The sequence below is a fragment of the Corvus brachyrhynchos genome, unplaced genomic scaffold, assembly GCF_000691975.1.
Source record: "Corvus brachyrhynchos isolate BGI_N302 unplaced genomic scaffold, ASM69197v1 scaffold218, whole genome shotgun sequence".
Taxonomy (NCBI): domain Eukaryota; kingdom Metazoa; phylum Chordata; class Aves; order Passeriformes; family Corvidae; genus Corvus; species Corvus brachyrhynchos.
Genome location: NW_008239321.1, coordinates 135,079 through 148,278, shown reverse-complemented (window position 1 = coordinate 148,278; position 13,200 = coordinate 135,079). Strand labels below are relative to the sequence as shown.

General features: G+C 39.9%; 1 protein-coding gene across 4 annotated transcripts in view; it reads left to right on the top strand.

Annotated features, from left to right (window-relative positions):
• PITPNC1 (phosphatidylinositol transfer protein, cytoplasmic 1) overlaps nt 1–13,200 on the top strand; it is a 79,083-nt gene that overhangs the window by 53,734 nt on the left and 12,149 nt on the right. For all 4 annotated transcript variants that reach the window (XM_017740756.1, XM_017740754.1, XM_008638658.2 and 1 more), the window contains one exon: nt 6,281–6,376. In XM_017740756.1, coding sequence (XP_017596245.1) covers nt 6,281–6,376 — 96 coding nt within the window. The remainder of the gene's footprint in view (nt 1–6,280; nt 6,377–13,200) is intronic.

Genomic DNA, 13,200 nt, shown 5'->3' with positions numbered 1-13,200 from the left:
AGAAAGAACAACGGACAATAAATGCCCTTATTTAGGTAACCTTGCTTAGTAGTGCAGAACCATAAATCCATTCAGCTGTGATTTCAGTGCTCAGCTGATTTTGATGTATCCCATGTAGATGTTCCATGGCAACTCTGTCCTTAGAAAAACAGAGCCAGTATTGGATGAACATGTTAGTACATCAAATATTGTCCCTGCTACCTTGCAGCTTTACAGTTTCATTAATGCTGTCAGAAACTGGACCAGTGAGTCAGTCCAGTCAGTGTTTCCTCTTGCAGGTCTTTTTTAAAAAGTCAGCTTCTTAAAGAGAAATTTTATTTTGATTTTACTTCTATTTTAAATTATGAAATGGAATTTCTAAAAATTAGAATGTTTTGTGAGATGTAAATGACACAGGAGGTGGCATTTGTAGAGTACATGAAAATGTTGCTTCCCTTTGCATCCTGAGCTGCTTCCATTGGTCAGGGTCACAGTGGGCAGTGCTGGGCAGGGGGAAGTGCAGGTGCCTACAGCCAACAACCTCGGTGAGCACAGACAAGTGTAAAAGAACACAGCAATCGCACACTTCTCCCATAAGGAAAATTAGTACTTTAGGAATTTGAATATAGATATGCAAAGTCTGTATTCTGAATATTAAACACATAAGGTACATCCAAGAGAATTCTTACGGTTATCTACTGAATGAAATGGTAGAAATCTGGGCAGAAGGGTGTGAGTTACTTCTTGTGTGTCAATAAAAGGGGTGTGTGCTTTCCATGAGAAGACTTCCTTAAGCTCTTTTTGTATTTGCACAGGTATTTTCTTTCAACGGTCCATTGAGTGGTCAGTATTTGTGTCACAAAGGGCTAATTTAGTCAAACTGTCATCCTGCTCTCATTTCTCTCTGATCTCTTCTTCTTACTATTTCAGTGTACATTACAGACACACACTTTGGGTTTTTTTCCTTTTAGTGGGGAATACACCAACTGTGCATTACAATCAACTGTTGATTTCAGAGGATCCACCGTATGGCTCCAGTGGCTGCTGTAATCAATGCCCAGCCATGTCACACACAGCAGCGCCGTGCTGTCCCTGCGTGTCACACTCTGATACGGGGGAAAATGTCTGCAAAGCAGCTGAAGGTACAGGAAAGGCAGAGTGGGGACAGACACTGCTCAAGTAAATCACTGAATCACAGATACATTCAATTTTCCTATTTGTTGCACAAGGACCATTATGTTTGACTGACTTCTGTTGGTTTGTTTTGTTTTGTTTTTTAGTCACAGAATTAATTGCTGCTGATATTTGGGCAGTGATTTTTTGCCATCTGATGGTGACTGGGGAAAGCAAAACAAGTACAGCTTGTCAAATAGTTCAGAGGTTGTCAATAATGAAAATTCACTGTATGTAAAGCTTCCAGTGCCTTGCTCTTTGTAGCATAACATTTTTCTCTGGAAAACTCAGTGGCTAGATCTTGATTATGAAACTAAAGTAAAATAAATTTTAGGTATGGCAGCTAACAAGAAAATCCATTTCTAGTTTGGTTGAGTTTAGAGTGGTTTTTTTCTCTATTTTTGTCTCCTATCTTAGTAATGTGGAACTAGGTTGTAACAAAATTGAATATAGCACATGGAAATTAAATGTAAATTCACTATTTAAGGCAACTGCCTTGAAACACTGATTCCAGCTGAAAAGGATTCAGCTGTGCCCTGGTTTAGCCTCACTGCACCGCAGGATCTCATTCTGGAAACCATCAAAAGGATTGCTGGGCATCATTCAAAACACGGCAAAGTCAAAGCAAGGGACACTTTTAGGGTGATTTTATTTGCACCTGGACTTTTCCTGTGTGATGATATTGAGCATCCCACAATTTGCAATAAAAAATTCATGATTTTATGAAGCTTTTCCCCCTCTAAGAATTCTCAAAAGATAAAGGTAAACAAGTGGAAAGGTTAGGCTGAAATTCCTCCTGAGTGAAGAGCTCTCTTTGTTGAACTGCAGATCATATGTCCCAAGAACATATGGCTATCGCAGAACATATGACAAGGCCCACACTGACAGAGTGTGAACAAGTGATATGGTTGTGCCTCTACTTTTTGATTTTTCTAAATGAACTACTGAAGTTAGTCAGTAAATCTGGCACTTGAAGTAGATGTGACTTAAAAACCTAATCCCAATAAATATTATAGTCTATTACAGTCTTGGAAGCATAACTTCTTTGACATAATTACATAAAAATCCATTTCTCTGTCCAGAAAGTACAAATCTTAATGAGATATTTTATAAGAGATGGAATAATAGGGAAGTCGTGACATGGAGATCAAAAGGAGCAGGGAGCAAGGCTGCAGATAAATATGTAACTGCCTCTCCAACTCTGTGGCACACAGGGATATTCCCAGCCAGTTCAGGGAGCCAAATTCCCTGTTCTCAAAGAGAGATTCAATCTTTTTCCACAGAAAAATTGCTCCCAATTATGTGTGTCCACATAAATATTTTTATCCAGTGAACAGGTTTTAAATTGGTCAATTCCTGTAATCTCTGCCCAAATAAATCTCAAAAGGAAATTAAGGGAATTTGGAAGTAGCTGAGGTTGGAGCATGACTTACTGAAAAGTTACACACTGAATAAACTCTATGGATCGAATTCTGAGTCAGAGTTTTCCTTCAGAAAAATAAGAGCTGCAGTGGAGCAGGTGACACAACCTGCTCAAGGTGTGTGGCAACACACTGGGCAGTAGCCAGTGGTTCTGGCCGTGGCAGTCTGCAGAGATGAGAATTTCAAGGTGGAGAGTGCCTATTTTGTGCCTTTTTTTAATGGAAGAAAAGGATTATTCTTGCAATATTTACCACAATTACAACCCTACCATGAATTAGCTGTCTCTTTACAGCCTTCTGATCACAAACTCCTCATGTTTAGGCTAGGAAAAAAAAAACATTTTGTAATAATGACAGAGCCAAACACCTTCCAGCTGGTAATCCCTTGGATGGCTCCTTTGCTCTCGAAGACGGAAAAAAACATCACAAGAGAGAATAATGTATTATGAAATAAAGCCAAGCCAGAGGCACAGATGTGACCCTCGGCATCCTGGTAGTGCAGATGAGTGAGGAGTTTGCCAGTGTGGATGGAATCAATGCATTCAGCAGAAGCTGGCTTTATACTGTTTATATCCAGTCCAGGTTAGCTCTGGGGATTGGCCATAAAAGTTAAATTTTAGATAAATGACATTTGAATAAAATTGAAGCCAACAACTTAGCCTGAAAATAAAAGAAAATGGAAAAAAATAGAAAAAAACGCTTATAGAAAAGAGGATATTAAATTTCCCGTCATCTCCTAACCTGACTTTCTGTTCTATTCCTGTAGCTACCAGGAAAAGGGAAGTCACTAGCAAAGGATGTGCCAGGACATGTCCTTGTAGGGCAGGAGGGAAACAAGGGAATGAAATTGAAGCTCACCAGGACTTAGATTTCTGCAGCACCCTGTATGAGCTGTCTTTCTTGAGGTTCTGGAATCACCTGCCTGGGGGGGAGGGGAGTTGTGTGCTTTTCTTTTGGTTGGTTGGTTGGTTGATTGGTTGGTTGGTTTGGGGGGGGTTGGTTGTTTTGGGGGTTTTGTTTGGTTTTTTGGCTTTTTTAATTTTCACCAGAACAAACCATTGACGGTCATAAAGAAGACCCAGTTGAAACTTTTCTCCCATTTTCTGTCATTCTGTGGGTGATGTAGTCTAAATCATGCTGAGTTTTCATCCCTCTTAGGAAGAGGAAGTAATAAATGTTTGTTGTAAAAAAGCTGTCATGTTAACCTCCCAAAAGTAAAACCAAAGCCCACAGCAAAAAGGCCACTTCAGTCTGAATGTTGCTCTTTGTTTTCCATTTGATTGTGTATTTTAATCTCAATTAATTACTTGGTTTCCAAATGTAAAGCCTGTCCAGTTCTTTCCAATATAATATTTAATAGTCTTTCTACATCATCTTCTTAAGGATACAGATTGTTCTCACCGTTCAGTTTCTGCACATTTGCAAATACAGTTGCACAGATTGGGAGCCTTATGCTTCTTTTTGTGGCCTTTAATCTTTTCCTTTAAAACTTTCAAGTTTCTCTAGTCTTTTTGATCCCAACCACAATAAACCCATCCTCCCTACAGGGTTTCAGGCAATCCAAGATTCTGTGGCTAGGAGAGGCAACAAGAGAATTAGAGCTAAGAAAGAAATCAGTCTTGTTCTCTAATGACTTCTTATTTTCAACTGCTGATAGAATGAGAAGATTAAATCTCTAGCTGCAAATCTTGTGAGGACAATCTGAGAAAGGGAGAAGCATAAATGGTTAGACAACAAGTTCTGCTGGCAAAGGGAAGTGAGAATACCATACAGCAAACTTCTGGAATAGAGGAAATGGTCAGAGGCAGCCTCGGCAGCAAATAAGGCATTGTTGAAATGGTTGAAAAATTCCTCCTGGTTTTGACAGATTGGCAAAGGCATCTGTCATCCCCACTTCCATCACAGCATTTTAAAGAGAGAAAAGGAATTTAGAACTATTTTCATATGAGGTGAAATATGCGGATCAAGCCTGGGACAGACCACGGCACATTTCTTTGGATAAGATACTAGGTAATAATGTCCATTTAGGTCCTTGCAAATGGGCAGAGATTTGCATGTGCTTGAATTTATGGGGCTTGTACCTAAACCATGGACAGATTCAGAGCCTCAGCTGACCTGGTAAGGTCCATTTAAGAGCAATTTCCATTATTTTATAGAGATTATGGTGAAATACATCTTGTTCCAGAAATAGTTCAACTGATTTCATCAGGGGCTGCCCTGTATTTCTGAACTTGTTTAGGCAAAAAGCAAGTGAGGAAGCTTATAAAAGGTGACCTATATTATATATATAAACACAGAAGTGATTTACATCAACGTACCCAATTCAGAGAAGGAGCACTACAGGGGAAGGGCTGCCCAGCACCAATTTGTTCAAATAATCAACATAATTTTTTTGCAAAACAACGACTGGAGAAGGATAATAATACAAATAAAACCAGGATGGAGTTTCTCTTTCTCAGTTCTTCTGCAGTGTCAGATGTGTGATGTGAACATGTTACATCCAGCTCAGTGAGCCTCCAGTGTTGCCTATTCACTACCAAGACAAGTTAAAATTGTAGTCAAACTTCAGCTTTTCCTGTATTTGAAGGATGATTTCCTGAGCCATGTTCTTCCTACCAGCTGGTTCCTGTGTTCACTGGAGTCCATTGCTCTTTTTGAATGCTTTAAATGGGCCACCCCAATGCTTTCAAAAGTAATGAAGTAGCATTTCTGTTACTAAAGAGCTGCTGGCATTTTGTATTTTTAACTGTTCCTCTAGAATTAAATTAAATCAACAGAGCATTCACTGCATTTATTTAAAAAAAGAAAGAAAGAAAGAAAGAAAACAAAAATATTTTTGCTTCCTGGAAATTTCAGCTATAGAACATTGTGCCCCAAAGGAAAAAGCACATTGTGAGCTTGCTACTGATCCTGACAGTGGATGCACAACTTCCCCGAATTTCATGGCACTAATTCATGGTAGACTTTTAACTTGGTGCTGTTTCTAAGTCTCAGAATCATGAGGGAAATGTATTGCAGACGCAGTGTAAGTCACATGGGTCACTGAGATGCCTAAATAATTAAATTATGGACACAGGCACAGAAGGATACTGTGCTTCAGCTGCAAATGACCTGGATTTCCAAAATATCCCCATCGTTTGCCTTGCATAGAACAGGAGACTTGCTGTTCCAAACGAGGTCCTAAAGAATTGAAATATGTGTGCACGGATAGATGGGGGAAGCTTGCAGCTTCTGCTGAGGCAGTTCAACCAAAATTTTGATTCTCAATGTAAGAACAGCTTAGACTGAGTGTTCCCAGCAAACACCTGTATGTTGCTGTAGTCCTTAGAGGGAAAAGGGTAAAAACACCCCGAGTCCAGAGAGTTGGGTTTTTTTCACAGTGACAGATTCTAGTACAAAGATTGGAGAATACAGTAAAACCAATCCAAATTGTTGACTTTACTGTTTGTAATCAAGGTCTCCATTTCAAAAAATCCAAGAAAGAACAGCAGTGGAAGCAGGAAGTGCTGAACGCAATGTGTGCAGTAGGGTAGAGAATGTGACCATGTTCCTGCAAAAACTCAAGTATCTTACACAAAGCTGTTCAGGCACAAGCCTAAAATACATTCTGTTGCACAAGTCATTGAAACTGCTTTTAACAGTTATTCCAGGTGGATTTTGTGAGGGTGTTGTTCTGTAACAGCTTTGAATTTCTTTAACTCTTGCAGATTTTTGACAAAGAAGCTAAAGATCTGGAGCGAGAAGTCTGCTTTATTGATATTGCCAGTGATGAGATTCCCGAGCGCTATTACAAGGAATCAGAGGTAAGAGGCAACTTAGCTGTGAACTGGTGAGGAAGGGAAGGTAAGAGGCTTTAGAAGAGACTTGATAGGAATCAAAGCTGTTTTATTTTTGTATAAAATCTTGCTGGTCAGTAATATTTCAAAAGTGTTTGGTCAGAGGAGAAGCAGACAGCAGCCTCTCTGTCTAGATTGCCTGACACTTTCTTTTGCAGATGATTCTTTGAAATGCTTTCCTATCCTTATCAGAACACATCCTGTACCAGACCTTTGATATTCAGCTGAATTATTCCAAACTAGAAAAGGCCTTTTCTTTGCATTATGAAGCTCAGTGAAGAGTTTTCAGATCTGAGCAGTTTTAAACATCTCTTACTTGCATCCCACCCTGAACAGTAGGTCCTGCAAAGTGCCCAAGCCCAGCAAAGGACAGATGTGCTGCAGTGACAACAGGGCTGATGCACAATTGCTTGAGGGGAACAATGACACAAGACCAAGAGGGACTGAAGCACACTGCAGAGTGCAGCAGATCTGCCAAAAAGCATCAATGGCAGCAGGCACAGTCACTCTCCAAAAATTCCCTTGGAAATTACTCCCATGTATATTTGATGGAGCACATCTTTGAAGAGCATGTTTCTTCTAGGTCAATGCAATTCACTGTTTGAAATCAGCAGCCACCATGCAAATGAGGATGAGGTCTCAATGTTTTAATCTCAGAGTTGAAAAATGATGGTTCACAACAAACAGCTAGAGAGGAATGATCAGACCTATGCTCGCATTTAATTTTGGAGATATGATTTGCCTCTGGAGCCAAGTCTATATTCATAGCTGGCAGTGAGTATGGCAGCTGTTTAACTATCTAAAATGAGACTACATAATCATTTTTAGGATAGAAAGTGAAGACTTGCCAAGGAATATATTTCTATACTATAGGAGACATGAGTTTCAGGCTAAAAAAGTCAAGTACTTGTTATCTTCCATTTATATAGATCCTACTTTGAATGTTATGTACGGGTCATAAACCAAAACTGAGTCTACAGCAGAATGAAAAGTAATTTTATTACTTTCCTTAGATAATGAAACCCATCTGTTTAGTACCAAAAATTATATAATACTCCTGAAACAGCTTATTGGTCCCGTCATCTTATCTGAACTCCACGGATTCTGGCTCCATTTAGGAATGAGCTGCTAATGGAATGGGTCAGCATTTGACTGTACTTTAAAGAAATCCTGTGAGATTTTTCATCCCAGTCTCTGCACTTCAGAAATTGTAAACACAAAGGTAACGTCCAGTTTTGCAACTTTCCTGCTCATTTTTAATATCCAACTATTAAGCATAATTTCCCTATTATTAATCTCCTGATACAGAAAACCAGGCTCATCTTAAAGGAGAAAAGCATTTCAGAGTCTTTGTGTTGCTATTTCAAGGACAAATCCAAAGACCTGATTCCAAGCAAAATGGAATATTATAGGGGTTTAAACAACAAAAATAGCCCAGCATCTGTTGTTTTTTTCTGTACTGATGGATGATTTTTCTGTTGACTATCAAACTCTGTTTCAAAATTCATACAGAGCAGTAAGAACATGTTTAGCATTTAACTGTGCACATGCTGTAATTGATAGTGAATTAATAATAGTTGAAAACAGTGGATCTTCCAAAGTTTACAAACTATGGGGGTTTTATGCTACCATATGATGAACATGAAGCCAAATTCCCATTTCTGATGAGGCCTCTTACATGATTTAGAGACTATAAAAATTTTTTAATGTTCGTAAATGTGATTTCCGTCTGTTTTCAATCAGAACAGTAATTCTATGCAAATGATAAAGAGTTTGTGTTTCCCAAATAGCACCTGCAGAGATAGCTAAACCTGGTTAGTGTAAGCTTTTGAGAGGTATTTTAGTTGCACTAATAACAACAATTTGGCTGCTTTTAGATCATATAATCTGAACTGATACTAAGTTTAAAGATTAAAAGTGAAGTGCAATCCTCAGGATTTAACAATTAGATCCCACAGGATAAATGTCCTGACTCCCATCCAGAAAGACCAATGAGAACAATTTTAACTTCAGGCATGTCAGTAATCTCTCCATTTCAGTGGCTCTTTCACAGGCTGAAAATAAAGCAAGTTCTTTATCAGGGTCAGTGTGTTTGGCAGCTTCTAGAAATGAGCTTTAATTTTCTTTACATCCTGATGAAAGCACATTCCTCTTCAATTAAAAATATACTTCAGATTTAACACCAAATGTCATTATTTAGCTGTAATATTTCATACTAGAGAGTGGCTTAAATAATTTAAACCCTTCGCACACTACTTCCACTGCTTGCTCAGTGCTGGTGCTTATAAGCCTGATGGTAGAGGGACAAAGCCACTGCGTTCTGCCACCTATGATGTAAAAAGAAGTTTTTCAGTTGTCCTGACACGAATCATATAAATAGATTGCATTTTCATTTACATAATAGTGATTCCAACATAAAAAGACAAAATGTATAAACCATCCTTGTATATATAATATTCCATTTGAATTGAACAGATCATTCTCACCGGTGCTGAGAGAGGAAATGTGTTCCATGAAAATGTCCTGGCTGAAGGGAAAATGATTGAATTCAACTTTGTGCGTATTTGCTTTTCTCTCCTTCTAAATATTAACTAAAATTGAAAAGTGAAGCATCCAGTTAGCTGGAGGCTTAAGGAGAGCTGTTGCTTCATGGCAGGACACTTTAAGGGAGCCTCTGCCAGTAATACTGAGGGATCTCTTAACAGAATCATCCAAGTGATTGGGATTCCCTTAAGGATGAAGGGCTTATCTGGCAGTGTGCACAGGAGGACTGAAAATCACCAAGTCAATAGTGAATCAGAAGACAGTTTTGTGAGCTGTTACAAACACTTACAGAGTCCAGTTCTGTCTTTTGTGGGGGTGAGCTGATGTCTGCCCTTGTAGAAGGCTGGAGGAGGTGGAACTGCAGCAATTCAGGTATCCCAAAGCAGGTGACCTCCCTTTAACTTCATGACCATCTACAAACTCCATCGTGAAGTAGCCACATCTTAAATATAGGGTTTTTTTACAAGCATGGGCCTAATCCTTTAAGTTTTAAGAAGTTTAAATGTGAGGTTTCAAATGGAGAAAGGTTGATTCTAGATCCCAGCTAACAGGTTTGCCTGTTTGTAAGGAGCCACGTGTTTCCAAATCTGGATGTACATATGGCATCAAATACAGAATTTTGTATTTCTGTACAGAGAATGTACCAGCCAGGTAAGAGTAGTTGTACATTTTGTGAAGTCATTTCCTTGTGACTTTACCATCGATGAATATGTATCACCAGCTATATAGACAGATATATTTGTCTGAAATATAGAAAAGAACAAAGCTGAGCTATGCTGAGAAGTGAGGGCCTCCAGTGAATCATTCATGAAATGAAACATTTACCGTGGATGTGAGCTACTGAGCAAAATGTTCTGTGCAAACATATTCAAGTTCTCAGAATTAACAATGTTTCATTTCCTGCTTATAACAAAGCAACAGAGAGCTGAACAAATGGAATAAACTTTTCAGGCTGCTTCTAAACAGATTCCATGCAGCTGCTGCAGTTTTCTTTTTCCATTGCTGGCTTTTCTCCTTTAGCACAGCTGCTCTGTGATAGGTCCACCTTACCTCTGTCCAGGTGCTTTCAGAGAAACAAAACCTCTGTCACATCACTAAATGATGGTAGCTGAAATAATCCAGCTGCCTCAGCCCCCCAGTGAGTGTGGGCACTTTGTCAGCACAGGAGTTCAGTGCAGGATATGCCAAAATTATGAACATTTCCTTTTCCTTACTCATTTAGTATGTGAGTTTACATAAAGGCTGGCTGGATTATCATATTTTAGCACCTCAGAACAGTCCCAATATTTACAGTTCTTAAGTATTTAGCTGGATCGTCCAGAAAATACCATGTAATGGAAATTTTTTTTAAAGTCCTTAAAAAATGACTCCACACAAATGTTTATAGTAGCATCTTTACATCAAGAAATCTTTCCTGAGGCCTGGCTATAAGAGCTGAAATCCAAAACCTAGCAACTACTGCTGATGCTGAAATGCCAGATGACAGGTATTAAACTCGTGATTGGTTCTGAAATTCAAGATCAAACAAAATGGTCTTCAGCTTAAAGAGGGAAAAAATGATTGCACTTCAAAAGCACCATGATATTGCCATAGGAGTCAGAAAAAATTAATCCAGGCATTAAAAGGAAGGAAGGATCTGTTTCAGGGACATCTGGGTACTTCCAGGGAGAGAACAGGATGCGTGGCACAAGCAGGGTGCAGTTTCACCTCTGGGAGCAGGTTCAGCCTGGGGACCTTTGCCCATGCTGGAATGGCCACACAAGCAGCAAGGGGAAACAGAAGGATGGCAAGGCTGCCAAGGTGTCCCATGCAGGTTCCCAGCACACACAAGGAGGTGCTGCCAGCTCCAGGGTGGAGTGGCAGCTTCCAGCCAGGCCTGATACCATGGCAGAACTGAGGGCAAGTGTGCCATGCAGATTTGGAGATCTTCTGTAAACAACAAATGCATTTCATTATTTAACTCCAAGTACAAAGTAACAGCTCAGAATTAATTGTGAAAAGGCATTGCAACAACCCAGTGCTATGTTGGTGTTTGCTTACTGGAAAGGCTGTTACCATTCCATGTCTGATGCTCGTGACGTCCGTGAGGAAAGTTAAGTGAATAAATGCTAAGTGATAAATAATATACTCCAGCAATAACCATGTTGAGCCAGGACTCGTGGTCTAAGTAATAAACCCTGGGAGAGTGCTATGTTTGAAACCATATCCCATATGCAGGGGCTTTTATTTCATTGTAATTTTACATTTTATTCTCAACTAAGCCCAGCTCATGGGTTATTATGTTTCTGCTCTGTTGGCAGAAGTGCTATTTTTAAATCACTCTGCACCTGGCAATAATGTATTGCAAATACAGAGTAGGTTTTGCTCCTCTAGCAAAAGGATTTGCCAGATGGGCTTTCCTAATAAATTGTGTCTGATAAAAGGACGAGAAGGTTATTTAAACAAAAAGATTTTAGCTATGCCATTACATTTAAAACAGATTGAGGATTTTACCAGTAGATAAATCAAGGGGAAAATAGTGCATAGACCCAGTATTCTTTGGATGATGCCTTCTCTAGGAAGAAAGGCATGGGTGTCTAAAAGCAAAAATAAGGAACACACAAAATTAATTATCTAAATAATAACATAAAAGTGGGGTCAGAGCAAAGTTCAGCTTGCCCAGTTTCTAGTCATAGGAAGAAAAGCTTCAAGTATGTGTGCTGTGAGAGAAGCAGTGCTGGGTGCCACTGTAATTTCTAGTTGCTTTTAATGGAAAATTATCAGCCGTGCTTCATTTTTTGTTATAGAAGGACCTTATATGCCTAATTGCAGAAAGAATTCCAGGTTGTGAGTCTTAATCTGGCAATTTGAACCCACGAGTTAGACAGATAAAATCATTCTTGTCCAAGTTCTCATTAATTTCAGTGGGCTTTGGAGCAGGCATGGAAGAGCAAAAGATGAGCAGTCCTGGTCCCACCAAAGTCCCTCTGGCAAAGCCTGCTGCCCATGGCTGTGGTAAATAACAGAGGCCAAGGAAAGGTGTAATTACATGCAAAATATAGAGGTGAATGTACAGGTTCTTCCCCTAAAGGCTTCCTTGTATGTACCATAGCACAAGTGCTGAGACAGGATTTGTTCTAAAACAGTCAAGATGTTGTTAAACACATAATTTTTTAGCAGCTGGGTTAAAGCCCAGGGCTATTAGTTTTCCTTACAACAGCTCACCTCTGTCAAACACTTGTGCCCTTTGAATTGATGGCCCAGACATCGAATTCTCAAGTTGACTTTGCCCAATGTCACTGTGTGCCTTACATCCCCCTGCTTGACTCTTGTGCAGCCTTTGAGTCTCAGCTCTCTGAGCAAGCACTCAGTAAAGTCTTTAACACCTTGATCTTTCATACAGCAGGCTTGAAATCTGTTCCTCTGAGGTCTGGCTTCCATTCATCAGTCTGCAGTTTTATAGTACCAATATGTTAATGTTTTCAGAGAAGCAGGAATTTCCTAAGAGCTGTTTGATGTGAGTTGCCTGTACTGTCCGTCATCATCTGGCTCTTCCTGTGGAGCTGTCCAGACAATTTGTGACTAATCCTCATGTCCTTCAAGAAAAAGAGACAGGATTAAGGGATGCAGAGGTGCCATCCCCGGGTGCTGTTAAGGGAATTTGCACCTGGGAGTTATGTCATGGATGAGTTGCATTGCAGTTGGTGGGTGATTCAGGGACCAAGTTCAGAGTGATTCACTCTGTGTCCCCTTGTCTGATGGGTTAAACTCCCCAAACCAAACCAGACCCAACTCATAAAACTTGGGACCGAGCAGTGATGCAAGGCCATTATTCATTATTTCATTTTTAGGAATTATCAATATTTGATACTGACTCAAGTTGATTACATTAAATCCCTTTGGACTCCACTGAAGTTATTCCATTATAGATCTGGTTATCTCTGAAGGGTGTTGGGGTTTTAGGAGCTCTCCTGGGTTTTTTGGGGTTTTTTTCTGTTAAAGGAATTTCTCCCCCCCCCCATACATGTTGCTAGGAGAACAAATACCTGGGCGCTTAAGAAAACCAAAAGACCTGGCTGCTCCTTTTGTTTCACCTGGGTGTGTGGGCAGTTGGGTCTCTGGCATTCGGACACAGAGGAGTCTGCTTTCTTCAGCTGCTTTTCCTTGTGCTAGAAAGCCCCAGGATCCCAAAGCTGCTTTCCCTGCCCCGCTAGGAGCCGGGCCGTGGCCGCCCTGCCCGGCCGTTGCTTTGAGGCTTCGCTACATTG